This window comes from Chelonoidis abingdonii, chromosome 1 (assembly GCF_003597395.2).
Source record: "Chelonoidis abingdonii isolate Lonesome George chromosome 1, CheloAbing_2.0, whole genome shotgun sequence".
Lineage (NCBI taxonomy): Eukaryota > Metazoa > Chordata > Testudines > Testudinidae > Chelonoidis > Chelonoidis abingdonii.
Window position 1 is genome coordinate 122,857,912 of NC_133769.1, and position 16,841 is coordinate 122,874,752.

A 16,841-nucleotide genomic window follows, 5' to 3' on the forward strand; every position below is an offset into this window, starting at 1 on the left:
ATTAAATATGTAGTCTAAATAATGAAATTAATAAATTTTCAAGCCAAATGTGTATTAATGCTAATGAACAATGCCACATTATGCAGTATTCATTTTGGAAAGTTTATAATAAGTGATGCTTCGGGGCTCAAGGTGGAAGTTTTGCCTAGGGTGCAAAATATCCTTGCACCGGCCCTGCATTCATAAATATGTCCAGCTCTCTCCTCAAGTTGTTTTGCCCTCCCACTTCCTACTGGGAGGCTGTTCCTGAATCTCACCCCTCTGATGGTTAGAAACATTCTTTGAATTTCCAGCCAGAATTTGTTCATGGCCTGTTTATATCCATTTTTTTATTGTGCCATCATTGCCTCTTCGCCATCCTTGGTATTTACCCCAGATGTATTTGTATAGAGCAACTAAATCCCCTGTCTTCTTTTTGCAATAGTAAACCAGTCAAGCTCTTCCAATCTCCTGTTAAACTAATTCCTCTATTCTCTGGATCATCCTAATACCTCTTTGCTGCACCTGTTCCAGTTTAAATATATCTTTCTTGAACATGGGTGACCAGACTTGCATGTAGTATTCGAAATTAGGTCTTACTAACACCTTGTAAAATTACATTAATATTTTTTTCTCTCTCTCCTGGAAATGACTTGCCTGGCTCTTCCTAGGATTGCCTTTTGTCTTTTTCACAGCCTCATCACATAGGTGGTTCATAGTAATCCTGTGATCAACCCACACACCCTGGTCTCTCTCGTCTGTCATTTCCAGCCCACAGCTTGTAGAAGAAATTCCTATTATTAGACCCTAAATGTATGACTTTGCACTATTGAATCTCATCCCATTTCTGTCACTCCTGTCTTCAACATTATCCAGATGTTCCTGCAAAATAATCTGATCTTTCTCTGTATTGACAATGCCTCCCAACTTTGTATCATCAGCAAATTTTAATTGTGCTCTCCTAGTTTCTGTGCAAGATCATTAATAAAAAATTGAATAATACTGGTCCCAAAACCAATCCTCGAGGAACACCAGTAATAGGTTCCCTCCAGTCTGATAATTCGTCTTTCCGCACAACCCACTGCCTTCTCCCCTTTAGCCAGTTCTCTACCCACTTTTCTTTTCTAGTATTTGGCCCCATCTGCTCAAATTTAACTAATAATTTCCCATGCAGTGTTGTCAATTGTTTAATGAAGTCCAAGGATATTAGACCAACTACATTTCCGTTATCTTTAAAAAAACAGCTCTCTTCTCAAAGAGATTGTGCCAAACTCACCTTTTAACTTTGGTAAACCCTCATTGCATTATGTTCCCATTAATTTAATTATTATTTCCTTCATAATTTGTTCTAAAGCCTTGCATGTGACTGCGGTTTAGACTAACAAGTTTTTAATTGCCCAAATCACTTTTTCCCTTTCTTAAGTTTTGGTTCAACATTAGCTATTCTCCAGTCATATGATATTAATACATTTGAATATACAGCCATATTAAAAATCTTTATTACCAGACCAGCAATTTCATGTGTTCGTTTTTTCAGTATTCTGGGATGTAAATTATCCCTTCATCCTGATTTGAGTTTATTAAACTCTTACATTTTTGTTTCACCTCAGATGAAATAAGTTTTATTTCTAGACACTCATTCCCATGAGCCGTGTTGCCTTCCTGCACACATTCTATATATTATTATCTTTAATGAAAAAAAAGGCAATTTATTTATTTAGTTTTTGTATCATACCTAGATTATCTTTAATCTTCTTCCCATCCACACTGCATAGTGGTCCAACCTCATCCTTCCTTATTCTCTCTCTATTTATTAAACTAATAAACCTCTTATTTATTTTAATTTCCTTGGCAAGATCTATTTCATCTTGATTTTTTGCAGTTCTCATTTTATTCCTACATTTTTCTAATCACCACAATGTAGTTTTCTTTGCTGATCAGCCCCCTTTTCCATTCCCTCTAGGCTCTCTGCTTACTCCTAATAACCTTTTTGTGAAGGTTATTGATCTTTCTGTGTATGGAGCTTTTCCCTACAAGTTTTTCCCCCTTGCTTGTGAGGCAAATTTCAGATAGTTTTTGCACTCCTGATTTGAAGAAATTCAAGACTCCTCCACATTTAAGTTCCTGAGCTCTTTAGTGCAGTTGACTTCAACTAATTCCTTTCATTTCCCAAAGTCTGCCCCTTTGAAGTAAAAAATCGTAGTTGATGACCTGGTTTTGATCATCCTTCCATTTCATTTAAAATAAATCAACTCATCATTACTTGATCCAAGATTATTTCCTATGACCTTCTATGATGTCTTCACTACTTACCAAAACCAAGTCTGAAATAAATTACATCATTTCTTGTTCATTCAGTGACAATTCGAAGGAAATTGATGCTATCACTTCCAGGAATAAATGGGACCTGCCATAATTAGTAGCATTTATTCTTCAATCTATATGCAATATGTTAGTCTCCCATTATGACACAATTTCCAATAGTACTGATCTTTCTATTAATATATGAAGAGATCTCTGTCCATATGAGTGTGACCCTAGGGGTCTACAGCAACCCCCTAGAATTATCCTGAGTCAACCTCTTTTACAATTATTATCTAAAGTGATTTTGACCCAAACAGATTTTCACTGATGTACAACACTATCTTGTCAACTTTACCTTTATTCCTATTTGTCCTAAGCAGCACATACCCTTCAGTACTTGTATTCCAGTTATGAGTGCTTTTCACCAGGTTTCTGTAATCCCTGTAATACCCGATTTGACCTCATAGACTTAAAGGTCAGAAGGGACCATCATCATCATCTAGTCTGACCTCCTGCACTTTGCAAATCACAGAACCTTACCCAGCCACTCCTGTAACAGACCCCTAATCTCTAGCTGATTTTCTGAAGTCCTCAAATCATGGTTTAAAGACTTCAAGGTACAGAGAATTCACCATTTACACTATTTTAAACCTGCAAGTGACCTATGCCCCATGCTGCAGAGGAAGGTGAACAATCCCTAGGGTCTCTGCCAATCTGACTCAGGGGAAAATTTCTTCCCAACTCTAAATATGGTGATCAGTTAGACCCTGAGCATGTGAGAAAAACCCTGCCCCAGTAGTTCCAGTTCCTCCATTTAGTTTACACTCCTCACATTAGTGTACAAATATTTCCATTGTTTATCTAGGATCTCACCCAGTTTTCTATCTGGATTAGATATCCTTTCACTAACTGTAACAACTACATGTCTGCCAGTCCATTCAGTATTTGTAATTTTTTTCTCTGTGCTGTCAATACTCTTACTTTGTGATGTTTCACTGTCCTTTATTATATCTTCATTTAGCTGATTTTCCTCCTCCCGTGTATTGAAACCCAGTCGTGGAGATTTCATGAGTCTCTCCCGACCTTCTCCTCTCATCTCCTAGTTAAAAGCCCTTCTTATCAATCATGCCAGACTTGGTCCCAAAAGTTTAATACTCAAGTGGAGTCCATCAGTTGAGAAGAGTTTCTTCTTTCTGTTAATATCTCCCAATGATTAGTCATCCCAAAACTTTTTTCACAGAACCAATCATTGAGGCATTTGTTGACTATCATTATCTTGTCATGCCTTCACCCTCCTTCTCTAGGGACCAGGAGAATTCAGCTGAAAATCATCTGAGTTTCCTCTTCTTTAAGCAGCTTACCCATCCGAGCATACTCATCCTTAAGTCTTTTAGGGGAAATCTAGCAATATCATTCATCCCAACATGCAGCACAATCAGTGGACTTATCCTTGCTTCCATTAGGATCCTCATCAGCTTCACGTCCACACCTTGTATCCTTGCTCCTGGCAGACAGCATACTTTCCCTTGGATCTGGATCTGGTCTGGTGAGAGACCTGTTGATTCTTCTGAGTATGGAGTCCCTAAACACATAGACCTGTCTCATCCTGATGTTGGAATGAATCTGACTTGTGTTCTGTGTCGCTTTCCCCTATACATCATCCTCACTTTTCCTTAAACTCCAGTTTCTGGTTTTATCTGCCATCCCTACCTCTCTTCTGTAGGGACTGGCTTCCCTTCTTTTCTTCCTTGCCACTGTATCTTCTACCTGTTTCCTCCTCATTCCCTAGTGCAGCAAACCTGTTACTCAACTCAATTTTATCACCACTAGCTGAGTCTCTACCTTGTCCTCATGGTCACATTCTTCCATGGATCACTCTGCTCTTCTTGCAGTCCATCCTGCAGAAACTTTTTGTTCAGAAGGTGTCCGCAAATCTTGAGTTGTCTGTACCACCTCTCCTCTCCTGTCCTGCATTATGCCTTCAAATTCCCAGCTGAATTCCATCATTATCTCCAGCAGCATCTCTAATCTCTCTAATCTCTGCCATGATTTCTATTGGGTGACATTTCATGCATAAGGAGCTTCCATAACAGTTACCCACTTAAGGATGATATATTCTTTTGGATCACAGATTCTTAAATACACATCATATATGTGGAACAACTCAGTTTGTGGAAAAAACAGTGTAATTTGGCCAATGGGCATGTAAAATACAATATTTTAAAAATCTGGACTTTATCTTCATGAATATTTAATAGATTGAAAATATAATTTCTTTTGCAGAAAAACAGATCACAAAATACTCAATTTCCTATCCATGTGTCAGAGATAATTACTCTAAGGAGTTGGTACTTCTAGGAGGGAGAAACATGGCCCTGCAGAATGGCTCATTGATATGAGTAGGAGATAAAAAGTGGCGATAACTCTGAGGGTTCCTGAAAAGCTTTTGAAGTTTCTAAGTCATCTGGTTGAAGTTTCCATGTTATCTGGTTCATGGTCCCACAGAACTTGTTTGTTCAGAATTTGTGTTTGGTTTTTTTATGAAACCCAGCTAAACCACCACGTTTTGCCTTAAAATCAATCTTAGAGACTAAGTTGGTCACAGTTTTCAATCAAAACAAGGTATTAGTCCAAGAAGCTTAGCTTAGATATGCCAAAAGCTTCTTAAACCTCCATAAAACCTTTGGTGAAACTGGCCTGACTCTTTCAAGTATGTAATCAAACTCTGAAGCAGATGATACCTAGCTTGTTAAAGATTTCATTAGGAAAGTTTTATCTGCTCTATAAGAATCATGTAAGGCATAAAGAGTTTCGTGCCTGTTGTCTTGAAGACTTTGCTACTCCTCAGTGGTCTGCAAAGTTCCTGGGTTTATGTAGTATGTCATGTCTTTTGTGCCAGACTTATTTTTGGATGCACCCACGGACTTCAGTTTAACTTAGTGATGAGTTTTTTGTAAGGTATTTCTATTAAATGGGTTTTTTCTCCTTGCTGTCAACAGCATAAAGTGGATAAAGTGATTGAAGAAGCTAAAGCAATCTGCAGCGTTCTCTGTTCTGTGGAAACCAGGGCTATTACTGATGCAGTCAAGAAACTCCGTTCAGTGCCACTGGGAAAAACACAGGTAAAGAATGCACTGAAACATTTACAAGGTTGGCCTGAAGTGCTGATGTCCTGTTCCCTCTTGGACACCATAACTTAAGTAGGTATCATTCATTTCTTCATTGATTATGATGAAGGGCCTTGCTACTTATTTTCTCAGAGATGAATATTAGGAAGCGGCAACTTAAAAAGAGAAAAGGTTGTGAGCAATTAAATGTATGACTAGAAAGCAATAAAAGGTTGGTCTTGTGGGTAGGGTACTGAACTTGGACATAGAAGAGATGGATTATGTTCCCAGCTCTGCCATAGATGACTTGTGTGACCTTGGGCAAGTCATGTAGGATTTGGTTAGCGGAGGTTCTGAGCACTCAAAGCTCCATTTTAAGTTGGCATCTGGGGAATGCAGGTACTCTGCACTACTGAAAATCAGGCCATTAATCACTGTGGGTTAGTCATGCTCAGGGGCAGCTCTAGCTATTTTGCTGCCCCAAGCACGGCAGGCAGGCTGTCTTCGGCAGCTTGCCTGCAGGAGGTCCCCGGTCCCGCGGATTCGGCGGCCCGCCTGCGGGAGGTCTGCCAAAACCGAGGGACCAGCGGGCCCTCTGCAGGCATGTCGCTGAAGGACAACCTGCCTGTCGCCCTTGCGGTGACTGGCAGAGAGCCCCCCATGGATTGCCGCCCCAGGCACACGCTTGGCGTGCTGGTGCCTGTAGCTGCCCCGGTCATGCTGATGCTTTCTCACATTAATGAAATTTTTACTTCAGTGTTTTAAGAAGTTTGAGTTTTCCTGTTTTCCCATAAGTGGTCTGTATCCTGCTGTCCTAACTCATTGACTTGAGTTTTCATGTGGAACGAACTGCAAGATTGGACCCATTCTTGTTGGTTTGCCAGATCTTAGTTTCATCCACAATCTATCATTTTATCTCCCGCACAGTACACTTAGTTAAATAATCAAATATCAGAACAAAGTTTTAGCCCATAAATCTTGTGATGTATGTAAGAACAATCTTCTTAAGTCAGTCATTTAAACCTGTGCTCTTCACACTTTCAAACCCCAATAAAATCATCATTCTCTCAAAGTATTTTTATCCGAGTAAACCTGAGGCTGAGAGGTGAAATGGACTTGCCAAAGGGTACATAATTAGTAAAAGAACTGGAATTTGAACTCAGAAAATCTTATTTCCTAGCCCTATATTCAGTCCTCCTAGACTATGCCATAAGAGTAGATAGCTCAATTTTCTCACAGTAAATCAGACCAATTGGTTTCCTTTAATTTCTTCCCTAGCATTCCTTCTAGTTCATTGTTCATTGTTAATATAGTTTATATAGCACTCCGAATATGTGTGGTGCTTCATTGATAAGTGTTTGGAAGCTCCACATGGTAACAATTTAATCTAAATGGGACTGTGAAATACCATACATCTTCTGGTGTGGTGTTAATTTAAATATAAATATTCACAAGAATATTCTTCTGCTATTTCAGGTGACAAATGCAGTAGAGAAATAAATAAAAGAAACTACATCAGTTTATGACCAGGCTTATTGACTTTCATCTGTAGAATCCATCTATCATTTCTGGGGAAGAATTAAAAATCTTCATATGAACAGAGTATTTTCTTCAGTGCCATGCTCTTAATAAACAAATGGCTGAAGAACCCAGTTCTTTGAGATGGGGAAAAGGCTAATTGTGGGATAAATGCTCCTTTAGAAATGAACTAAAAATATAAAAAGGAAGAAGGCTGAGACTGATTCTTTCAAATTGGTACTGCATTGGGAAATGGATCCCACCCCCGGCCCCCAGGCGAAGGGAGATTCTAGTTCTGAAAGCCACTTTCCCTTTATTTCATCAGCACTCTTGAACACAAATCCTATGAAGCAACCTACATCCAGTTTGAATCAGGTTTGCCTAACTTGTCAGAACCAGTTTTCAGACATTCCATTTGAAATCAGAGATAGAAATATCCAAATCATGGCCTGCCTTGGACACCTCTAATCAGAAAACAGTATCCTAAATGCAGCATTGAACTGGGGAGTTTGTGTGTGTAGGGGAAGAGCTATGATTGCAGATCTCCTTACATGAGTCTTAAGTTTCTGTTAGTGAATAAAATCCATCGAGAAAGCTTGGGCTCTGCTTTTCTTCGGAGTCAGTGTTCCAGGTCCTGTAAAACTGTAAACTGGATTGGTTGGCAATTCAGCACTTAGGTGAGATAACCCAAATCATAAACTGATCTGTTCTGTAGCGAGAACTCTCATTCATGTGTTCCTGTGGTGGGTTTCTCTTGCACTCCCAGCACTGGCTCAATTCACTGCTCTGCCAGAGACGTCCTCTGTAATGTGAACCAAATAACACAATCTTTCTGTGCCCAAGTTTCCTATACTGAAGATAGGCAGAGTAATAATAATACTTTTTCTGTCCTGTCTAGTTAAATTGTGAGCTCTTCAGGGCAAGAGCTGCCTCTTATTATTTGAATGCAAAGCACCTATCACAATGGAAACCTGGTCTCAGCTAGGATCTCTTGGTGCCACTGTAAAGCAAGCAATAAATGGTGATGGTGGTGGCCTAGTCTGAACATTAAAAAGGAAGTATTGTGGATTCTTTTCTGATAAAATACTTCCTCCCCAGCCCTGAATAGAACATCTAGATTGATGCAAACCTTACAAAGAAGTAGTTTCGTGTTGATGAGATTTCTCTTCTATCAACATTTCCTTCAGGCTTAGTTAGCTGACCTAGCTCACTTTCCCTTGAAGCTTTCTTTTGAAGGCTGTCCATGACCTTGAGTGACACCCTCCTCCCCTCCTTCGTGAGACAGAGCTGATAAACAACTGACTTCAAAAAATAGCTGAATTCAGCCACCAAATGGTTCCCGTGCCAGCAAATGCCTCTGCTGCTTCTTGTTTCCTACGCTTCAGAAACAAGTGCTAGGACAGTTGATTAGACTTGGGCAGCCCCTCAAAAGTTCAGGTTTGCTTCAAAAAGAGCTGCATCTCATCCAGAGGCAGCTGAATTATAAATGTAATACAAGCAGACAAATATTTTGCTGCACGTAAGCAACTCAAGTTCAACTCAGTTTTCTAGTATAGTTTCGTATATCTATATTTATATACGTACAATATGTATATATGTGCAGTATGGATAAATGATGAGCCAGATCTTCAGGAGGTATAACTTAGCTCATCATATCTATCTCCTATATTTAGATATGAAGCCTGAATCAGTAGTTTGATATTTGATGATGGGCCAACTCCTCTAGTCCTTATTCAAACAAAACTCACATTGAAGTCATGAGTAGGAGTGTTGGCCCCATAAAAATACGGTGCAGTGTTTTTTGGCTACTGATGACACATTTTTTCCCCTTCATTCTTAGGGATCTATGGACCACTTACCTATCTAATATGTCTGGTTTAGGTGTTTCTGTAGTTCCCATCAACATAGCAGCCAAAGTAGTGCAGGTTTCCTGTGGGGTTCCATGAGTATAAGTCCCTGTCTACTGAAAGCCTGAAATCAGGATGCATAGCTGGTTCAAGGATCCAATTTTTTTTTCCAATTTTGGTGCCATTACGCAAATGAAATTTGCATATCTGCTTGCTGCATTCCTTGTGCTGCAGGATTATACATCAGGAAATAGAGAGATGCCAGAAGAACAATTCTATTTCCTTTCTCACATAGTTTCCTGATTTTTAGAGTACTATATATTGTGATTTTGTTTGGAATACTTTTTACCCATCCAATTGGCAGGTTGCCTGCACACATTACCCCTCAGGGAAACTGCTGCCTGCTCCTTCCAAGGCAAATTACATATGGTAATGTATTTTTGCGTATCTTTCTGTACTTCTATCTATTCCATCAACATTTATATATAATAGTGCCTACATTTCTTCCAACTCTGTGTCTTTATTTAAATCACCCTCATTGCCATGAAAGCTCCTGTCCTGTGGTTGGGAGATTATGAAAGAAGCTGGGATCAGTGATAGTTTCTGCATGAACTGGCAGTGTCTTTCTCTGAAAGATTCATCCAGTCTTCCAGACATCCTGACCCTGGGAATTCTTAAAATCTATTCTAGGAAAATTGTGGACCTGCTGTACAATTAATGTTGTTCATCCCTCTCTCACAGTCTTTTTTTTACTGTGATTCACAAAAAGTCTTAGGAGACCAAATCCTGCCAGAACAGGCACTAATCCATTATATATTAAATGAGCTACAGTATGTTGAAATTATCAGAGCTTTTCCAAAAAGTTTATTTACTTTACAAAATGCAAGAGAATAAAACAAAGGTCTCTGTTCCCATTTGTTTCACTGCGTAAAGATTGTGAGAAAACATCTTAAACCAGTACACTGTTTCTTCCCTCAAGTAAGCATTGGGCTTCCATGCGTATTAACCAGCTGAGTGCTGCCTAACTAGCTGGGTACTAGCACTGCTTGTAAATGAATTAGAGCATTCGAGAGGATCCTGCTGCATACAGGGGCCAATAAAGTGTGGTCTCCCTGATCAACAGCAAAGGGATTAATGAGTATGACAGAATAATTGACTCTTCAGTGGGGCAAGGGTTCCAACAGGATGCTGTTAAGAAACAAACCAATGCCATACTGCAGTATTCACTTTACATAGGCATTGTCTATGTTTCAGCTTTATACTTCAGCAATGCATTTCTGGCATGTTGGTAAATATTAACTTATGAATGGTGCTTATTGCAAGTGAAGACTTGGTGGCGCAGCCGGTTAAAATTAAATTTTAACAAATCATCTATTAAATTATTTATGCACATAAATAATTGGTCTGATCTTTCAGAGATTCTGAGCACCAGGCAGCTCCCAGTGAAGGAAGTGGGAGATGTTGCCTGCTCATCACTTGTAGAAAATCAAGCTTCCAATTGAGCTCTCTAGCTAGGAATTGGGAGCCTAACTTTTAGGCACCCCATTTGGAAAAGTTAATGGGGCTCTGACATCTGTCTACATAGAATAACTTGTAGAAGCAGACAAGACACACACAGGACGAGGGGAAAGAAGATATTGTCATCCTCTAGGTTTCAGAGCCCAAGCTCCAGCCTGAGCCACAGCGGCTACACAGCTATTGTCAGGGCCGGCTCCAGGCACCAGTAGAGGAAGCACGTGCCTGGGGCAGCACATGCTAAGGGGTGGCATTCCGTCCATTCTTGGGGCGACACAGTCAGAGCGGCCTTTTTTTTTTTTTTTGATTGGGGCAGCAAAAATGGTAGAGCCGGCCCTGGCTATTGTTGTGCAAGCCCCACAAGGCCGAGTCTGCCTCCCCAGGCTCTGAGACTCACTGCTGTGGGCTGTGTAGTATGTAGATGTACCCTATGTGACTTGCCTAAGATCATACAGGAAGTTTGTGGTACAAATAGGAACCAAACCCTGATCTCCTGAGTGAAAATGCAGTAAGTTCTTCTCATGATCTATGCTTCTCTCTTTTGCCCCAGCACCAGCTTACCGCCATGCAGTTCCCATAGGAAATCTGTATGCCTGACCAATACCATCTCTCACAACAATAAAAACTGGTGTTCAGTCTTTTCTGCATTATAAATACTCATGATTTTTTCTTGTCTTTTTAGAATTCACTTCAAAACGTAGAAACTCCAGTCAGAGGTAAAGATGTTTCTTTTAGACATTAATGCAAACAATAAACAATTAGCAAAATGCACATTCTTCAATTTGAATTAACGTTAAAGAATTTATTACTTAATTTATAGCATAAACCATTTCCTGTAAGTAAAGCAAATGCAAGTGTTTCAAAGTCTATATAGATCATTATATTGTCTCCAATTCATCTTAGAGATAAGTCTTTTTTTTAACTCAGATTAGAAAATATAGTCAGTTATAGTGGGCATTTTAAAAGGCAAAGTGGATTGAGCCCCTTTTAGAGGTTGTCCTTAATCTCCCTTCTCCTTCTGAAAAAAAGAAATGAAGCACCACGGTGAAGCTGCCAATTTAGGTTTGTCTTTAACATTTCTGTCCCTCTTTATAAACTCTGTGCTGTTATACTAGCGATTTAATTTAAGGGATTTAGTAACATGGTAATGGAGGCAAACAACCATCCATCTTTAGTGCCCCTAGTTCAAATCAGACCAGACTAGTAGTGACTGAAAATTGTTACTGCCTGGTTGGTGTTTGATGTCTTATGTGAATTAATTAAATGGTCTCAGTTTATTTGTTCAGACTGATGTCCATGTTGCACTAAAAAAAAGAAGTATCAATCACTCTTAGTTGCAGTATGATCTGAGTTTCTCAGAACTGAATGGATGCAAAGAATGTAAAAACCCTTCATGTTTAGAGTTTGTCTATACATAAAAGCTGATCCAGAATAAGAGAAACTGTGAATTTAAAGCAGATTGACTATTCCAGATTAGCTCTGTATATTTTATTTCAGATTAACTCAATCTGCTTCCTAAATGGATTAAGATAATTCAAAATAAGGCACTCCGTGGATGGACACTCTTGTTCCTGAATAAATCAGGAATAGCTGTTATGGAAAAGTTTTCTGTATAGACAAGTTTTTAGAGATGGTTCTGGTCAGGGCTGGGGTATGGTGACCAGATCAATGCCAAGATAGCTTGTAGCTGCTAACCAACTGTACCTGTATTCTGGATTTTAGACTCCAGGTTGATCATTCCCACATTTTTCAAATTCATTACAAATAAATTAAATAACAACACAATTGTATAAAGAGCACCTACATCCTCATCTGCAGGAAAGAGCAAAGTGTCCTTGTGCATAGCAGAGAGGTGAGCATGCAAGTGAGAGGCGAGGAGAGGTGAGCATGCAGGAGGCACCTATGGTCTGTGGTCCTTCTCCTTGGAAGAAGAAATTGTTTATCCCATGAGCTTTGTTCCACTCTAGTGATGGCAACAATTTGCTAAACATGAGATGAATTAATAGTTGCTAATTACCATCTGTCCCTCATACACCTTATGCATCATCTTCCACACTCTTTAAAAGACTTGTGGAAAGAGTTTAAACCATTCCTCTGTATAAGGCTACATGCAAGCTTGGGCTTTACTGAATCAGCACTTTCCTCAAAGAAAATCTGTTTGATGTATTGAAGAGCATTATAGATCTTCAACAGATTTTTGCCTATCTGCTGGTCTACACCCTTTTATTTATGCCAGAAAAATGTCAGTCTTTTTCAGTTGAAGGCTTTTGTATTTGTTCTGGCTACACCCTTAATTTCATAAGCATTGCAGAATTCATTCTGCAGTGTACCCTTAGGAACTGCACATTACTGATTGCAGTGAAGTCCTGTCAGAACTTGTTGGCATCTTAGTATTCAATCAGGTTAAATCCTGGTGATGTTGTTTGTATTGTGTTTTTAAGCTATTTTTATTAAACTTATTTCTGTTATTAATTGTAACTTGTGATGAGGAAAGATGATCATTTCTAGACTTCTCACCTATCTGCACAACACCGCGTTCCCATAAAATAGAGAATATGATTATTCAAGTCAATAAATATTTGACATTGTGGGTTTATTGTGATCCAGGTTATAGACAGACAGACAGACAAGCAAGTTTATACAAAATTCAGTCTGTCTTCTGTGAAGCTGTAATGGATTAATGGTTTGTACAGTATTAGAGTATGCAGCCTTCTAATGAAATTACTACCTGAGGTCTCATCTGACAGAATAAGCATCCTTAATATTTGGTCAGTACTTTGTTGGAGGCATTCCTGAAGACTACCGGTGCACCATAAAGTGGAGTTGTTCAAGTGACAGTATCTTTCCTATGTGCTGCTAGAGATGTCATCTTTTGGAGGGAATGCAAAATAGATATACTCACTTCTTGAGAATTACTTACATTCTCATGGTACTGCTAACGATGTAGAGTTTTTGACAAATTCTTTTTGGAATTTGACAATTATTTCTAGAACTGATCAGAAAATTGTAAACATTTTCCACAAACATTTTTAAAAGAAACAAAATATTTGCTTTATTCAAATTTTCTGTGGAAATGTTCCAGATTTTTAATGAAAAACTGAAAAACCTTTTTTTACCATACTCATTTTTGCCTATTTTTTTTCTTGGTTAAACAAAGTTGAGAAAAAATTATTTTGGATTGAACAATACGTATGGTTTTGATTTTGAGCTTTTTTCACATTGTTGCATTTTTAAATTGAAGGACGTTTCTAAACAAAAAGTCACTTTAACCCAAACAATCACATCTTGTTGTTTCTAAAATGTTGAAACAAAATGGTTCAACTTTCTCTAAAAAAGTTTTTCAAAACGAACAATTTGGTAAAACAAACACTAACTCAAAACATTTTCAGTGTCATTGAATCTGCAAATTTTGCAGAAAAAAAGTTTTGTCTGAAAATTTTTTGTCCTCTTGTAAACAGAATATTTTTAGTTTTCAGGAGTTTTCTGTATCAGACCCAGGGCCGGTGCAACCATTTAGGCGGACTAGGTGGTTGCCTAGAGTGCCGAGATTTGGGGGTACCAAAAAGCGCCCCCCAATTTTTTTTAAATGGTTGAGCAGCCCTGCTGCTAGGACAGAGAGGGAGTCTGGGCTGCCGGCCACTGGCAGCCCAGGGTGTCCCCTAGGTCAGGGCACCACCGCAGCAGCCAGCAGCCCAAGGGGTCCCCTGGCCCAGGGCGCCACCGCGGCAGCCGGCAGCCCAGGAGCCTGCTGGGTCAGGGCGCTGCCACGGCAGCCGGCAGCCCAGGGTATCCTCTGGGTCAGGGCGCCGCCGCGGCAGCCAGTTGCCCAAGGGGTCTCCTGGCCCAGGGAAACCTCGGGCTACCGGCTGCCGTGGAGGCACCCTGACCCTGGGTCAGGGCGCCGCCGCGGCAGCCGGCAGCCCAGGGTGTCCCCTGGGTCAGGGCGCCGCCAGAGGGGGCGACAGGCAGCTCCCGTGGAGCTGCCGCAGTTGAGCCTGCAGGCGGTCCGCTGGTCCGCGGCTCGGATGGAGCTGCCGCAGTCGTGCCTGCGGATGGTCGGCTGCTCGCACGGCTCCGGTGGACCGCCTGCAGGCACACCGGACCCTCCGCAGGCACCACTGCAGCAGCTCCACCGGAGCTGCGGGACCAGCGCGTGGGGCGGCGAAATTGCCGTCCGCCTAGGGCGCTCAAAACACTAGTGCCGGTCCTGATCAGACCCTTTCAATTTCCTATCTTTTGTGATCACTTCCGTGTTCTAAATAGCACTACAAGTTTAATTGTGTCTTAATGAAGTTCTTTGGTTTAGGAATTGTATTCAGGGGCTTGCTCTTTTTCTTAAAATAGCTACGTAGGTGCAGTTTTAATACTGTGTTCTCCATATTAGCTGTCAGGTGTCACAAGAATGTGAAGCTTTTCTTGTCTGAGATTCCATTCAGCCATTGAAACAATATTCATGTAGTGACTGGAGGGAATGTGTATACAGGACTACAGAGGGCATATTTAACATGTATTGAGCTGACATAATCTACAACAACTACAACAAAATGCTCACCCTGACAGAAGGCCTAAGACTAAAACAATACGTAAAAGTATAATATTGGAGCAGGAAGAAAGAAAGTGATCTGATATATGCTAACTTATTTTTGTCCCTGCCAGCAGGTATATGGGATCTTGGGGAGCAATTACCACACAGATGGGGTGCAATTATTTTTTTATTAAGTGGAAAAAGGAAGGTGGGAATTTAACATGAAAATATGAAGGATGGGTTGTTCGGTGTTCACATAGACATGAGGGGGGGGTTCTCTATTGAACAGTTAGAGGGATCTTAACATGTGGGGTATCAGTAGGGGTTCAGCCATGGATACGTACTAGTCATAGCAACGTTAAGTTTTATAGGAACATTCTGATACGTGTGAATGTCAAAGTACAAAAGAAATGCAAATAATGTGATTCTAATATTAATGGTTAACAATCTTAGACTAGATGTTTAATGGTTGGTTGCTTCATGTACCATGTAAAATGGATTAATGTAACTACAAAGTATAGCATATGGATTGATAGTGATGATATGCAATCAGAATATACTGACTTAATTTGTGAGGTCGTGATGAGCAGTGTACTTAAAGTGGGTTAAGGAACAGGAGGGGGATGGGGGGATGATTATGCGGAATTGATTGGTAAGGAGAGTGCGGTCTCGAAGGCGGAGACACTTTGAAGCTTGCAAGGTAAGGAACGGCTGAGAGAGGATTCTAAGACATGGAAGGGAGATATGAGCGGGATAAGAAAAACAGACAATAGTTATACAGGGTAGAAGCGCGGGGTTGGGAAGTTAGTGCAGTCAAGGAGTTATCTAAGAGAGACCCGGAGAAGCCACGGGGGGGGTTGGGGTAGTGGAAAAATCGACAAATTTATACAGAGGCGAGAGCAGCAAAGCCTTATCTTATTTAACCAACACTAGGCAAACAGACATATCCATTCACAAAACTATAACAAGCACATAGAGACAAAGAACAGCAAACTATAACAAGGCAGGTGAATTACAAACTTATAATTTAACAAATCTATAAATCTTATTAAATCTAAAAAAAAACCTATGGGTGCATCTTATGTATGGGGAAGTTAGAGGCAGAGTGTAGTGCGCAGGGGAATGAGTGGTGCAGCAGTGGATACATGCTGCAAGAAGAGAGCCCGAGGCAGAAGCAGGAAGAGCTTTAGCAGCAGACAAATTATTTTTAGCAGCAATTGCCAGTGGCTTTAGGAGAGGTTTTAAAGACACAGACCACGGTTTAGCGAGTCTTTGCTGGGAGACAGCCAGCGCTAAAATAATAAATAAAGTATAGAGAGTTTACAGAGGGATTCACTTACAGTCCCTAAGGCAGCAGTCAAAGAGAAGGCAAGAAATCAGACAAGGTTAGGTACGTCTCCATTAATAACAGAGATCTCTCAGGAGCAAATTCGTCTCTCGTGGGGCGGTGGTTCAAAAAACGGGGGTATGCTCAAAAATAAACGAGAGCGGAGAAGGTCCCAGAACCCTGGCTGATCAGACCATGGCAGCAATGCAGGAACCTTTCTGATGTTTGTTTCAAAAATGCCTGTTTTTAAAGGCAAACTCAGGCAGTTTCCCCCCAGTAATCCTGATAGGATCCCTCTGTCACAGGGGAGGAGACACAGGGAAAAACTGCAGGTGAGCACAGAGACGTGCCTGGGCAGAGTCCTGAACAATAGGTGTGAGTTCGCACCTCAGGACTCAAAAGCACATGAGGCCTATGACTCATGCCCAGGATCTCAAAAACACAGTAGGTCTTGCAGCTCTGAGCATTGCCTACCCTACACCAAGGCCAGGTTTAACAAGGTGATAACAGGACTAACCCTTTGAACGGGGCAGTGGTCCCACTTAGCACAAGTGGCCATCCCTTTGAGAAGGGCAATGGCTCTTGGTAAACAACTTTAAGGGGCCCTCCCTTTGAGAAGGGCAGTGGCCCTGGTAAACAACTTAACAGCCAGGGAAGGGGCAGCCACAGTAGGAGAACAAAATGGAGTATGGGGACAGCTGTAAGAAAACAAAATGGAA

General features: G+C 40.6%; 1 protein-coding gene across 2 annotated transcripts in view; it reads left to right on the plus strand.

Annotated features, from left to right (window-relative positions):
- Positions 1-16,841, plus strand: part of PIK3C2G (phosphatidylinositol-4-phosphate 3-kinase catalytic subunit type 2 gamma) — a 337,252-nt gene that overhangs the window by 55,699 nt on the left and 264,712 nt on the right. For both annotated transcript variants that reach the window (XM_032796037.2, XM_032796039.2), the window contains exons 9-10: positions 5,283-5,405; positions 10,953-10,986. In XM_032796037.2, the coding sequence (XP_032651928.1) occupies positions 5,283-5,405; positions 10,953-10,986 (157 nt within the window). The remainder of the gene's footprint in view (positions 1-5,282; positions 5,406-10,952; positions 10,987-16,841) is intronic.